The following is a 14,991-nucleotide window of genomic DNA, read 5'->3' as shown; positions in this document are numbered from 1 at the left end:
GGAAATAGTTCTGCTCTGCCCTACAGGGTCACTATGAGTCGACTCGACGACAGTGGGTTTTTTAACGGGTTGATACGTGGAAGTCCATTTGTTGTATTTTAACTGTGAGCCATGACATATATAGCCAAAAAAAAAACCAAACCCAGTGCCGTCAAGTCAGTTCCAACCCATAGCGACCCTATAGGACAGAGTAGAACTGCCCCATAGAGTTTCCAAGAAGTGCCTGGCGGACTTGAACTGCCAACCCTTTGGTTAGCAGCCATAGCATTTAACCACTACGCCACCAGGGTTTCCATAACATATATATTTATTAATTATTTGAACTCTAATATGATTATCTTCTCCTTAAAAATTTGAATGCCTTTTGTTCTCTCCCTTCTTAAGTGGTCTATAGTCACTAGAGTATTTTTGTTTCACTTGAGTTTAAATTTGAAGGTGGGTATCCTAAAACTTTTTACTAAGATTAAGGAATGTCTTAGTTACCTAGTGTTGCTGTAACAACAACAAAAAAAAAAAATAGAAGTGTGGGTGGCTTTGAAGAACAGAAATTTATCTCCTTACAGTTCTGGAAGCTAGAAGTCCAAATTCAAGGCGCGACTCTAGGGGGAGGTCCTTCTTTGTCTTTTTCAGCTTCTAGTAGCACCTGCCTGTCCTCTCCCATGTCTGTCTGTGTGTCCTGTTCCTTTTATGACTCAGAAGGGGTTAGGTTTAGAACCCACTCTGCTCTGGTATGGCCTCGTTAACATAACAAAAGAGACACAGGTACAGGGTCTAGGACTAATACATGTTTTTTGGAGTATACAGTCAGTCCACAGCAAGAAGTATGATGTTTTTTGTTATTTATTTACCCTTAGGACTGTGTTTATTTTTAAATCTCTTTTTGTACCTAGAAAAGAGATTAGTGTCTTCTAACTAGCATCAAAATTCTCAGCGAAGCAGGGAAGGGACCTAGTCTAATTTGAAAATATATTTTAGTTAATATTTGTTATGCAGATTGTCTAACATTTGAAAACTTGTTCTCGCCTCAGTGGGAATAAGCAAAAGAGAACAAGAAAGTGCTTGGAGAATGTGGGTGTAAAAATGGCATAGGGGCTTTGTCTGGCCTCCTCTGACTTCGCAAGGGGGCAGGAGAATTAGGATCAACATTCCAAGGCTGATTCCCATGAGGCAGAGGTCAGACATGCCTCTTCTCTCCGCCATCTTTATCAGTTCTGACACCAGCCGTCCTTCCCACGGCACCCTCCTTCTCTGTTGGGTTTGATGATTCACTGCAGTGGCTGCACAGAACTCAAAGACCACAAGTTGCAGTTACAGGTTACAGTGACAGGTTACAGTTCCGGTTCAGGAATGCTCAGGATGCAGTTCTTCCATCAGGACAGCCTCTTCTCAGCTGTGCTCGCAGGCATACCTCTCCCTGGCCCTAGGCCTCTGCCCAAGACAGGCTCTGTGGGCAGGAAGCCTACCACACTGTCTCTTGTCGGTCTCTTAACAGAACCTGGCTCTGTTACGAATGTATGTGTGTTCCTTCTTTGTTTTGATTATTTAATACAATTTAAGCTATAGAGAAGGAGTCCTGGTGGTGCAACAGTTGAGTGCTCAGCTGCTAACTGAAAGGTTCCAGTTGGAACCTACCCAGAAGATCCGAGGGAGAAAGACCTGGTGATTTGCTCCCATGAAGATTACAGCCTAGAAAACCCTGTCGGGCAGTTTTTCTCTGTCACATGGGGTCAGTATGAGTTGAAAATCTACTTGGCAGCACCAACCACAAACTACAGGGAGTATTTTTTAGAATATGCAATTTGTATTTTTGTGTGTTGGAAGCCCCAGTCACAAAATGGAAAGGACCACGAGAGTAGCCTCTACATTTTTAGAAAGAGTCATGGTATGATACAGCCAATTGCCATTGCACGCTTTATCTTTGAAAAGCAGGAGCAGCTGCTTATTTTATACTTAAACGCTAGTCTCTCTACCCGACAAAGAGAAGGGCCCTGAACGTTTTTGGAAGAGGGGAATTTAACTCATGTTCTCTTTAAAGACCTAGAAGTGCATCATGGGGTGTGAAGAAGTGTCGCGAATGCAAGGCAGATTCTAAGATGTCCCTAAATCAAATCAAGTTTGATTTAATCTCAGATTAAATTCACTTTTAGGATTCATTGGCATCCTGAACTTGTTACTCAATTTTATTTTATCCTTATTCCGTTTCGATCCTTTAAATACACACAGCCTTTTACTAGTGTTTTTTCATGTCTGCCTACTTGTATTCACAATTTGTTTTAGAAGGTGAAAAGTTTTCAACATGTTGAAATGCAGTTCTTTTTTTTTTTTTTTCATTTAATGCATGGTATGATGAGTACAATAAAAAGTAAAGTAAAAGCCTGACGTGGTATCTTCTGTTAATGACACGGTGAAGGTATACTTTATCTGCACACCCTTCCAGCACCTTCAGCTATTTCTAACACAGCAGACCCCCGGTGGAAAAACCTTACACCTTTAAGATTTGGAGCCACCCTCAAAGGGTGCCACCTGGAGCATATGGCAGGTTGAGAAGCAGCAGAGAAGCAGATGGAAGAACAGCGGCGGCTCAGGAGGCTGGGGAATTTTAGTGTGGATTCGAAGGCAGTGGCCACCTCACTCTGTGCAGTCATTGTTATTTTGGGCAGAAAGCCTGAATAAGGATCATTAATCCTCAAGGAAAGATGAACTTCGGTACACTAACCCAGGTTAAAAACACAAGGATAGGTGTTTTCTTCCAGAAGATGTTATCAAAATGGGGGGGGGAATAAAGCTTATAAGGTATAAATTGATAAAAGTCAGTTACTAGCAAATCTGTATATGGAACTTTAAATTTCTCCATTAAAAAAAAGAGAGAGAGAAAACCAAACCCGTTGCTATTGAGTTAATTCTGACACTTAGCAACCATGCAGGACAGAGTAGAACTGCTCCATAGAGTTTCCAAGGCTATAAATCTTTACAGAAGCATACTGCCATATCTTTCTCCCAAGGACCAGCTGGTGGGTTCGAACTACTGACCTTTCGGTTAACAGCTGAGAGCTTAATCACTGTGCCATCAGCACTCCTGATTTCTCCACATTGAATGATAATAAGGACTGTGTTTTCTTCATGGCAACTCGCTAATCTGATTTAGCCAAAAAACCAAACCCATTGCCGTCAAGTTGATTCCAACTCAGAGCGACACTATAGGAAGAGTAGAACTGCCCCATAGGGTTTTCAAGGCTGTAAATCTTTACGGAAGCCGACTACCACATCTTTTTCCAGTAGAGCACTGGTGAGTTTGAACCGCTGACCTATCCGTTAGCAGCCGAGTGCTTAACCATCAGCGCTCCTTACTAATCCATTGAAAGATTTGAATTTGTATTCAGCATCTCATTGTGAAAGTCAAAACCCCAAAGATCAACATTGTTTTATGAAACACATATAACCCCTGGAGCAATGGTGGTCATTTGCCATGATTAACGTCTTCCTGGGATGCAGTGGTTAAGAGTTCAGCTGCTAACCAGAAGGTTGGAGGTTCAAATCCACCAGCTGCTCCTTGGAAACCCTGTGGGGTAGTTCTCTGTACTGCAGGGTTGCTATGAGTCAGAATCAACCCAATGGCAATGGATTTGGTTTGTAACTAAACCAACCTTGAGGGTTTTTGTCTTTGACTCCAAAACTATGTGTTTTTCAAGGCTAGTAATTAAAATGTTCTGTTTCAAGACACATGGTTGTCTTCCTTCTCGAAAGATGGTGACATAATAACTGAAGAGCCTTTATAGTGTTGGAGTGATTGTTCTAGGCCAGAGATGCCAGTGGGCCATCAGCTCACGGGCCAATGCTTGTTGCTTGGCACGAGCCCTGTGTTTGGAAGGACTGTGTGGCAGTGACTGGTCAGTGTCTCTGTGGGAGAAAAGACCTGGAGATATGTTCCAGTAGAGATTTCAGCCTTGGCAACCCTATGGGGCAGTTCTACTATGTCACATGGGATCGCTGTGAGTCAGAATCACCTCGATGGCGCTCAACAATAATAGCATCCCCCCACTCCTCTGGAAACCGCTGGTGTGGGGGGATGGGCCTTGCTTGCCAGTCTCTGTGTTGTTTGTAACTGTCACAGCCTCCGAGCACACTGTCACAATGAAACATTCTAAAACTATGCAATTGGGCAAGATATAATGTGAGTTACTGCAAAAATAAAATGAGGTATAAGCCCCTTTGGAATGTTCTCCTGGTCTTCGCTTTCCTAACAAGCCTAAGACCGTTGCATTTCCTACCTCCTACACAAAAACGTGCGAGAATGAACACTGTCAAAGCATGCTGTACAGTGAGTGAAGTTCCCCACCCAGGCCTCTGGAGTTTTCACCAAAATGTTCATTCTTTCAAAAAATGCTTTTGAATAAAAGGAATCTAGAATTTACGACAGTTTTATGAATAAATCGTACTTTTTTTAAAAAAGGGCTCGTCCTGTGGTTCTCTGTTCTCCTACAATTTGCATCTTTGTGGCCAGACCTCCCTCACCGTGCTCTGACAGGGAGTGATGGAGCTTTCTGGAAAGTAAAGATTACCAGGGAACTGAACATTTGTCCACGAGAACACTACATCTTTCTTGTTTTTAACCTCTTTTGACTGAAAATATTTCTAAAACATTTAGAAATGAAAATATTTCTAAAACATATTCAAAAACTATAATTTGTTTTAGGTCAGCGGTTCGGACACATCAGCAGCAACTTGAGAGAAAAGATTTGGCAGTTTGTTCCCTTAACGTTTACAGCCTAGGAAACCCTATGAGGCAGCTCTACTCTGTTGTATAGGCTCGCTCCAAGTCTGAATTGATACCACACAATAACGTGCCTCAACTTCCTCATCTGAAACAGGTGTCATAATACTGAAAACCTCACAGGGTTATTTGGAGGATTAAAGAAGGCCCCCTTGGCACAGTGCACCCACTCCATGAAGGGGCCATGGTGCTGGTGGCTGTAGCACTGGAGTTCTACCACTCTCTCATTTGCTCCTTCACTTGTGTCTGGGGCTGGAAACCCAGTAGCCAAACTTGGTTAGGATCTTCTTGCAGAAGTCTAATACAGTGGAACCTGTGAAAGCTGGAAGTCAGTGGGACTGCCATGTTTTTCCGAGTCTCACAAGTTTTCCGCCTTTGACAGGGTGCTGTCTTACCACTTTTCTATGGCTCTCTGTTAGTGGAAGGTATTTGTGTTTTCTTTCTCTGACAGGTTTCCGCCTTTCACAGGTTTCACTGTGTTTTCAAAAGTGGTCTTGTTACTTTAATCCTGCCATTTCATTACAGCCACCTGACAGGGAAGGTATTGGAACTGTCCTTTGTAGTAAGAAAGAGAGTTAGGGAGGTGGCCATGGGTCAGGGATTTAGCCCTGGGCAGCTTCCCTGGCGTTTCTCTCGATTGCCTTTCATTGGCTTCCTTCATTTGTACAGAATGACAAGATTTTGTACAAAATGTGAGTTACAAAAAATGTGTACAGTGGGGAACAGAAATTATCTTTCCCCTTAACACCCAGTTGGGTGGCTTTCGTTGAGGCTGCAGTTCAGTTGTCATCTTCCGAGAGTGGGCACATGGAACCGTGAGGTGCTAAGGCAGAGGCAGCACCGAGCTGCGCCCAGGGTCCCCTTTTTATCTCGTCCCAGAGTGGACGGAGGTGAGAGCTTCGCCATGACGTCCCCCGGCATGCCATGTGTAACCCTGATCCTGTGTGTTTGCAGACCTACATCGGCTCCATCATTGCGTCCGTGAACCCTTACAAGACGATCCCCGGCCTGTACGAACACACCACCATGGAGCAGTACAGCAAACACCACCTGGGGGACATGCCCCCCCACATCTTCGCCATCGCCAACGAGAGCTACCGCTGCCTGTGGAAACGCCGTGACAACCAGTGCGTCCTCATCAGGTAAGAGGCTGCTGCAGTAACCCAGGGGGCTGAAGGAGGCCTGTGAACGGAGGACACAGGCTGAAAACAGCGGTATGCGACGCTGTGGAGGTGGGGCAGAGGCGGAGGCCGGAAGCAGTGTTCAAAACCAGAGGGCCTTTCTCTGCATGCCAGTAATCGCCGATGTCCCTCCTGCCTGATCTTTCTCAGTCTGCCCCAAAGGCACAAAACCCGCTTTGCTTATGGACTTTGAACATCTATGAAAAAATAGTTTGCCTCCATAAGCAGTTGGCAGTTGAATTTCCACTTACTTTCATGTAAGTACCGGAATGTCTCAAATGGAGTTTCCCATTTGGAACACCTTGACAGGTACAGCTTTCAAAGATGTGAGGACCTCATTTAGAAAAGCAAGTCTAAAATCGTCTTAGTTATCTAGTGCTGCTATAATGCCACAAGCGGATGGCTTTAACAAACAGAAGTTTATTCTCTCACAGTCTAGCAGGCTAGAAGTCCCAGTGCAGGGTGCCAGCTCCAAAGGAAGGCTTTCTCTCTCTGTTGGCTCTGAGGGAAGGTCTTTGTCATCAGTGTTCCCCTGGTCTAGGAGCTTCTCAGTGCAGGGACCCTGGGTCCAAAGGACATACTTGTTCCTGGCTGTTCTTTCTTGGTGGCAGGAAGTCCCCCTCCTCTATGCTCGTTCCTTTCTTTTATATTTCGAAAGAGATTGACTCAACATACAACCTAATCCTGTAGATTGAGTCCTGACTCATTAACGTAACTGCCTCTAATCCTGCCTTATTACCATCATAAAATGAGGTAGGATTTACAACACATAGGAAAATCACATGAGTTCACAAAATGATGGACTACCACACGATACTGGGAATTATGGCCTAGCCATGATCTTTCTAGAGTACTAGTCAAAATGCTGTGTATTTGAGCAAGGTTTCTTTTTTTTAAGTATGATAAGATTACTCTATATAGAATCTGTCAGTTTTTTTCCTGAGGTTTACCTTTGGATTAGCTACAGAAAAGTAGATTACTTAGTATATGTTATTTTAATTATTTTTTTGGTGGGGAGAAGGGACTTGGACCTATTTCAATTGAGTTTTACTCATTTATTAAAATAAACTACCAGGACTCCTACTATCCAAAACTTTATTACTAGGGACTGTCTAAAAAGCATTAGAGTGTACTTATTTTAAAATATTTAATTTTTATCATTAACTAATTCAAATCAACTTCATCACCTAATTCTGGTGATAACCCATGGGATCTTCTTATTATTTACTTAGAGTGGAATCAGGCTATGGTGCTGTTTTTGACTATCAACTCTCCTAGATGGTATCGAAAGCAGACGTGATGGTTGTCACTGGTGGCGAGGTTTCCACGGAGCCTATGAACAGTTCATTCATTTTTCCTTCTAGACACTCACTCATGGAACATGGCTGTTACTGAGGATGGAACAGTGCATTAGAGGGTTTCCACATCTGTTTTAGATGGCTTTCTAGTCCCAAACTGTGGCAAAATAATGATTATTTTATTATTTCAAGAGGCAAAGGAAAGGAGAGGGGTGTTGGTATTTGGGGGAGGAAAATAAGTAAGACCCTTCTTGCCCTTTGGATTCCAGATTCAACTGGAGTGAGTCACAGGGCAGATGGAGAGCCGTATGTCAGCGTTAGACCTCTTGGCAGCTGGGATTGCTCACATTAGAACCCCAGATTAGACAGACGGACAGACAGACAGACCCACCTGGACACTGGTACAGCCAGGCAACTGATGGCCACATTCACCGGAAAGTGAAGAACAGACTAGAAAGGCCAAGCACGCTTCTCCCTCTTCCCGGTTCAGCAGTCAGAGAAGCCACTGTTGAGAGTGGGGAGGAGTATGTGAGAGGTGGGAGCAGGCGGAGCGGCCAGAGCAGACCCATTGTCACACCCCAGGGCAGGGGAATGGAGGGTCCCCCAAACAGAACACATCTGAGCGATACTCACATTGTCCTTGAAGCTCTTCCCATGTGGAGTCTGATTTAAGATGGCAAGAAGCAATGGCTATATTTATGGAAGCATTATTGTGCATTAGACACCGTGCCAGGAACTTTTTAGACTTTTGTCATCTCACTGAAACCTTCCAGCAGCCCTTTGATGTGGGTATTCTATAACGATATCTTCAGATGCTGCACGCACACAGAGAACAGCGTTCAGGGGACTGTGTCCTCTTTACTGGTACTTGTTATCTGTCATCCTTGTGTGTAGTTCCTTTGTTTTGTACGGTCTTGTTTTAATTTATTAAAAACTTTAATTTTCCTTACTCTGTTTTTACAGTTTTGGTTCCTTTTTTTTTTTTAATTTTTAAATTTTATTTATCTATTTTGTTGCCGTTGAGGATATACACAGCAAAATATACACCAATTCGACAGTTTATACGTGTACTATTTAGTGACATGGAGTACATTCTTGTTCCTCCCCCATTAACATAAACTCACTGCCCCCTAGGGTTCCTATCTAATCTTCCCAGTTGCTGTTGTCTATTCGATTCCATACAGATCTTAAAAGAGCATAATGCTCAAGGCAGACTTTTTTTTACTGATTAAGCTAAACTGTTGTTTAGTTTAAGAAGACATCAGGGGATATTTTTGGTTCAGGGTTTAAATATTATCTCAGGAGAGTAGTTTCAGGGGTTCATTGAGCCCATGGCTCCAGAAAGCCTGGAGTCTGTGAGAATTTGAAATTCTGTTCTGTATTTTTTCCCCTTTTGATCAGGACTCTATAGAACCTTTGATCAAGATGTTCAGTAATGGTGGTGGGGCACTATCCAGTTCTGGGCTCATGACAAAGGAGGCATTTGTTCCTGGAGGCAATTAGCCACACATTCCATTTCTCCCCCCATTCCTAACTTCCCTTCTTCCTCTGTTGCTCTAGCCGAATAGATATCAATTGTGCCTTGGATGGCCACTTACAAGCTTTTAATACCCAAGGTACTAAGCAATGAACCAGGAGGTAGAACAAAAACACAAACTTGTTATTAGGCCAGTTAACTGGGATATCCCATGAAACCATGATAAAACCTCCCAACCAGGTTCCTTGTTTTTTTTTTTTTTTTCCAACAAATTGGAATTATATGAACACGAATGACTGAAGAGGGTGTCTGTCTGTCTGTCTCTCTCTCTCTCTGCCTGCCTCTTTCTCTTTAAGGAAAAGGAAGCATCTGGGCAGATGTTATCTCTTGCCTTAGTCACAGGAACATTGCTAAGGTGCTGGGCTGTGCACACAGTTTGGATAAGTGTGTCTATCACTTCCTCAATTGAGCAAATACGGATCATACCAAGGAAATAACTTGCAGTTAATCAAAATGAAGTGACTTGCCTGATATATAAACAGAGCCTTTAAGAGTCACAGTCCCAATAAAGTAACTTGTCTTATGACTGGAGAAGCAGTATTTCTGGGCTTTTAGATTACATCACTGGAAGTCTGGAAGTTAGGATTTAAGGTCCCCATTTCATCCTATAAAATATAAGCTAATAAGGTTAACAGAAAGAAGGAGAACTTGAACTATTTTAAGAAGATCAATTTTTTTTCCCACATTTAGGTACCTAAGTATTTGCCATTGATAATTGCTTGTGTTTATTATTTTCAGTGGAAAAAAAATGAGAACATGACTAATATATCGCTTGATGGTGCAGCTTCGGAAGAAGGTGGATATCAAATGAGATCATTGTGCTTTTATATATATATATGCACATATATATGTAATAAAGCGGAAAGGCGTTAGCATTTTCATGCCAAAGACTGTGGTATTTAAAAATAAAGGGGGGAGGGAGGTGTGGATCCCAAACAGAAAGCTTCCATTGTGTAATGCTAGTGTGAAAAGAGTAACTGTATTTATCTAAATTAACTCCGGAAACATAGACTTTAAAATGTGTTTTAGTTTTTTAATAGATCTCTGCAGAGCTTTTTTTTTTTTTTTTTTAAGTGGGGGTTGGGGCTATGGGAATGAGGGAAGAGCGAGTGTGAAAGTCCAGCTGGTTGAGCACAGGAGCCTGGCTTGGATTTCCTTGGGATGAACTGCCCTCTAGTGGCTACAGTGCGTTTTACGACCTTCAAAATATTGTCTCATGCCGCCACTGGTTGCCACGCTGTCACCTCCCTACTCACGGCAACCCCATGTGTGTCAGAGTAGAACTGTGCTCCATAGAGTTTTTAATGGCTGATTTTTCAGAAGGAGATCGCCAGGCCTTTCTTGCAAGGCACCTCTGAGTGGACTCGAACCTCCAACCTTTTGGTTAGCAGCCAAGTCGTAAACTGTTTGCACCTCCCAGGAGGTCCTCTCACGTTTGTTGGTGTTAGTTGCCGTCAAGTCAGTTCTGACTCATGGCAACCCCATGTGTACAGACTGTAACTGCTCCATAGGGTCTCTAAGGCTGTGACCTTTTGGAAGCAAATCACCAGGCTGTCTTCCAAAGCACTTCTGGGTGGGTTCGAACTACCAACCTTTTGGCTAGTAGTTGGGCGCTTAACCGTTTGCACCACCCAAGGATGACTTCTCTCGTGCTAGCACCTTTAAAATCAGAAAATAAGCCTGTTTTGGAACTAGACAGAACTTCAAAGGTCAACTTTTTCCTTATTGTATGAGCATATTTTATGAGCATTTTCTCATTTTCCCCAGTTTACAAGGTCTGCAGCTAGTTGGTGGCAATGCCAGGTGCCTGGTCTTCTAGTCAAAGCCTCTCTTCCCTTGACCAATACTGCTGAAGGGATTTAGAATGGCCTCACTTTCAAGATTGTTACCTCTCTTAAGCTATAGTTTTATTCTACCTTTTTATGCACATTTTAATGAGTGCTTATGCTAGTAGAAGGAGCCGTGGTGGCGAGAATAGTTAAGCACTTGGCTGCTATCTGAAAGGTCGGTGGTTTGAACCTACCCAGCAGCTCCGCAGAGCAGCTGGTGGGTTCAAACCACCGACCTTTCAGTTAGCAGCCGAGTGCTTAGCCACTGTGCCACCAAGGCAGTCAACTCTCAGTGACCCTGTGTACAACAGAACGAGACCCTACCCAGTCCTGCGCCATCCTCACAGTGGTTGCTATGTTTGAGCCCATTGTTGCGGCCACTCTGTTAATCCGTCTTGAGGGTCTGCCCCTTTCTCACCGACCCTCTCCCTTACCCCAAGCATGATGTCCTTCTCCAAGGACTGATCTTTCTTGACGACGTGTCCAAAGTAAGCAAGATGAAGTCTCACCATCCTTGATTCTAAGGAGCTTTCTTAGATACATTATGGTTAAAAAAAAAACTGTTGCTGATGAGTCGATTCATGGTGATGGAATTGACTCATAGCAACCCTATAGGACAGGGTAGAACTGTCCCATAGGGTTTCCAGGGAACAAGCTGGTAGATTCAAACTGCTGACCTTTTGGTTAGCAGCCTACCAAATGTTATAATAGAAACATGTACCTTGTGGCTCAGAAGTGTCAGAAGATGCTAGAGAAGGAATTGAAAAAGCTTCTCAGAGAAGTTGGCATGTGATCGTGACCCAAAAGGTATGGAAGAACATGATCAACATAGAGAGGAGGACGAGCAGAAAGGCATTTGCTCAAACGTGGACATGGGGAAAAGCAAGGATAATTAAGGAAAGAGGCAGGTCTGGAAAGCTGGAGCATAGAATTTGCTGAGGGATATAAAGAAGATGGGGTTGGAAAGGCAAGGACAGGGAAGTGAAATTCATTGAGGTAGGTCAGTTCCTGTGTCATCCTCACAAGAGCCCAAGAGGTACTTTGTAAAGGGAAACTGAGGCTCAGATCTGTTGGGTGACTTGTCAGAGTACCCTTAGCAACAGAGGCAGGATTTGAACTTTGGTCTCCCCGACTCCAAAGCCTGTGCTATTTCCAGGCAGAATTCTGCTTCTGGTGCAGGCAGACCATAAGGCCTTTATGTGGCTAGCTGTGACCTTTGGACTTAATCCATTGACAGTGACCAAGTCGCATAAGTGTTCTAGCAAAAGAGGGGGTGAGAAGATCATGTGATGATACAGGCGGGTCTGATTTAAAGGAAGGAGAATGTTTGACAGGTGTTTCTGTGAGGCCAGTCTATGGCCCTGGCTGTTACTAACGGTTAGTTAACACACTCAGCAGCTCATCAAAAGGATGGCAGTGAAGTCCATTCAGGTGATCTGCTTCTGAAAACTCAGCCATTGAAAACCCCATGGGGAGCACAGTTCTACTCTGACACAGGTGGGGTGGCCACGAGTCAGCATCGACTCCATGGCAACTAGTTTAGAAGGTATATATTTTAGGCTTCGAGACCAAGACCACCTGTTCAGCCTTGCCCTGGCAGTGGGAAGGCAGCCACAGGGAATACGTAAATGAATGGGCCTGGCTGCGTTCCAATAAAACTTTACTTACCGAAAAAAGGCAGCAGATTGGATTTGGGGGCCATAGTTTGCTGACCCCTGGTTCGTTCTAGAAACCTGCCACTGTCGACATGGCTCTCTCCTAGCCTGTCCAGTAAGTAAGCGGCCTGGTTTCCTTAAAGGTCCTTTCCTTCTTCTGCTTTTCTCAGGACTGTGCTCCATCTTTGAGTCTCCTTACCTCTAGTTCTTTGAACTTGCCCTCTGTATTGGATTGTTGGTATTGCCTTTCAAAAAATGTCCTAGTTTTCTTAGTGTCTTCCATCTTGAGAAAAAAAATATATACTCCTTAAGATAAACAGTCCCGGAAACCACCCCGGTACCTCAGCTTACTCTCACAGCAGAGCTTCTTGAAAGAGTTGTTTACACATGAAGTCTTGTTTCATCTCCTCCCACCCTGTCTTCAGCTCCCATCTGGCTTCTCCGCCCCACTGTCTCTTGTGGAAACCAGTGGACAATTTTCAGTCCTCTCAGGAACTCTTGACATGGTTGCCCCCTCTCTCCTCCATGGCGCTCCTTCATTCTGGATTTCTTTCTTCCTCTCGGGGCCCTCCTAAGCGCCTCGGTCATTTTATACCTCCTCCACTTCTAACGAAGGAGCCCTAGTGGGGCAATGGTTAAACACTTGGCTGCTAACTGAGAGGTTGACGGTTTGAACCCACTCAGCGGCTCTGTGGGAGAAGGACCTGGCAATCTGCTCCCGTAAGGATTACAACCTAGGAGACCCTATGGGCAGGTCTACTCTGTCACGTGGGGTCACTGTGCGTCGGGATTGACTCAAGGGTACTCCGCAACAAAACACCCTCTTCTGATCAGCCTACGTTTTCCTCTGTAATGAGGAATGATTTCCCAAATTTTTATACCCGCACCCCAACTTCTCCTCTGAGTTCCAGGCTTATGTCCAAGGGCTGCTTTGACACGTCCCGTGGGGACATCCTAAATGGGTCTTCTCATTTTCTCCCAGGAGCACATTTCTCTGATGCTTTCCATTTGCAGCGAGTGCCCAGTCCGTGCTACCCAGCCTCAAGCCTGAGATCCAGAGCTCATTATTTGACCTAGATGCCATTCTTTTTTTTTTTTTAATTATGTACAAAAATGTATACTAATCTTAAGTGTACAGTGCAGTGAGTTTTGAACAAATGTACATGCTTATGTTAGTTGAGTCGATTCTGACTCGTGGCAACCCCATGTGTGTCAGAGTAGAACCAAGCTCCTTAGGGTTTTCAGTGGCTGATTTTTCGGAGGTAGATTGCCAGGCCTTTCTTCCAAGGTGCCTCTGGGTGGACTCAAGCATCCAACCTTTTGGTTAGCAGCCCACCAATGCATTAGCTGTTTGCACCACCCAGGGACTTCGCACACCTACTTATCGACACACAGATCATCACACTGGCGAGCTCCTTTGGGTCTCCGGAGTCACCCCTGATCCCTCCCTGTCACTCACTGACCTCCCTCCTGGCCAGGTCCATCAGCGATCCTGTCTGCTCACCCTCCACAGTCTGCCTTGGGGCCTCTTCTGATCTCTGCTGCCTGCCCCTCTCTCATTACCATTCTGGCCTCATTTGGTCTTCCTGCTCCCTCTCTGGTCTAAAAAATATTCTCCACACAGTAGCTGGAGGGTTTCTTTACAAACTTAAACCCAATCATGTCGCTCTCCTTCAACACTGTCTTGGGATTTTCCACTTTTTCTAGGGAAGATGCCCAGAATTTCTAACGTGGCCTCAGAGGCCCCATTTCAGTGTTTTAGGATTGTTTTTCTGTTTTTTCATTACTAAATTATATGGTTTTTTTTTTTAAAAAACATACACTTATTTGGGTTCATTTGGATGTACACATTCTTAGTGAAACCCACGTTTGCATTTACAGCCATCATTGGTACCAAGTCATAGGGCTCTAATTGCCATCGACTGTTGAGAAGGTGGAGCCCTGGTGGTGCAGTGGTTAAGTGCTCAGCTGAAAGGTAGCTGTTCAAACCCACCAGTTGCTCTGAAGTAGAAAGATGTGGCAGTCTGCATCCACAAAGATTACAGCCTTGGAAACCCTCTGGGGGCACTTCTGCTCTGTCCTATAGGGTCGCAATGAGTGGGTTTGTTTTTATAGGGTCACAGTGAGTCAGAATTGACTCAGTGGCATCCCACAACAGTAATGACAGTCAGAATGCTGTGCCACCATCCCGCCATGCCTGGTTGTACTCTGACCATGTTCTGTTAGGCAGGTAGGCTAATTGCTGTAACGAACAGCCCCGTGTCTCAGGGGCATCACACAGGAGCGGCTCCTGGCTGGTGTCGTAGTGTGCTGTGAGTGGACGAGGGGGGGCTTGATCACTTCCATACAGGCTTCTTTGTTTTGGAGGACATGCTTCCCCAAGGGGCTCTGAGTCCCCACTGGATCCCCTCCACTGGATGGCAGACATGGAAGATAGAGAGCCCCAAGGACCACAGGAAGGGGTTTGGGCCGCCAGACATGGAAGCGGCGTAGTTCCCTCTGCCAGACTCAGACATGTTGTTGCTCACCGACTGCCTGAGGGTGGCTGAAATGTAATCTTCTGTGTGCTGGGGGTGCCCGAGTGATTTGGGGAACATATAACATTGTTCTGCCTCGTATGTGTTAACTTGTCCCTTTGGTGGTTGGGTTTTTTTTTTTTTTTAAATGATTTAATCATCAACAATTGCTAGGTAGATGCGTGTTTAAAACAAATATAGAGA

At 44.4% G+C, this 14,991-nt stretch overlaps 1 protein-coding gene across 3 annotated transcripts in view; it reads left to right on the top strand.

The window, feature by feature from the left end:
* The window catches only part of MYO10 (myosin X), a 281,060-nt gene that overhangs the window by 131,836 nt on the left and 134,233 nt on the right, over positions 1-14,991 (top strand). For all 3 annotated transcript variants that reach the window (XM_049861415.1, XM_049861406.1, XM_049861424.1), the window contains one exon: positions 5,726-5,913. In XM_049861415.1, the coding sequence (XP_049717372.1) occupies positions 5,726-5,913 (188 nt within the window). The remainder of the gene's footprint in view (positions 1-5,725; positions 5,914-14,991) is intronic.

This window comes from Elephas maximus, chromosome 2 (genome assembly GCF_024166365.1).
Source record: "Elephas maximus indicus isolate mEleMax1 chromosome 2, mEleMax1 primary haplotype, whole genome shotgun sequence".
Taxonomy (NCBI): Eukaryota; Metazoa; Chordata; class Mammalia; order Proboscidea; family Elephantidae; genus Elephas; species Elephas maximus.
Note: the sequence above shows the minus strand (reverse complement) of the source record. Positions and strands in the feature narration are given on the sequence as shown.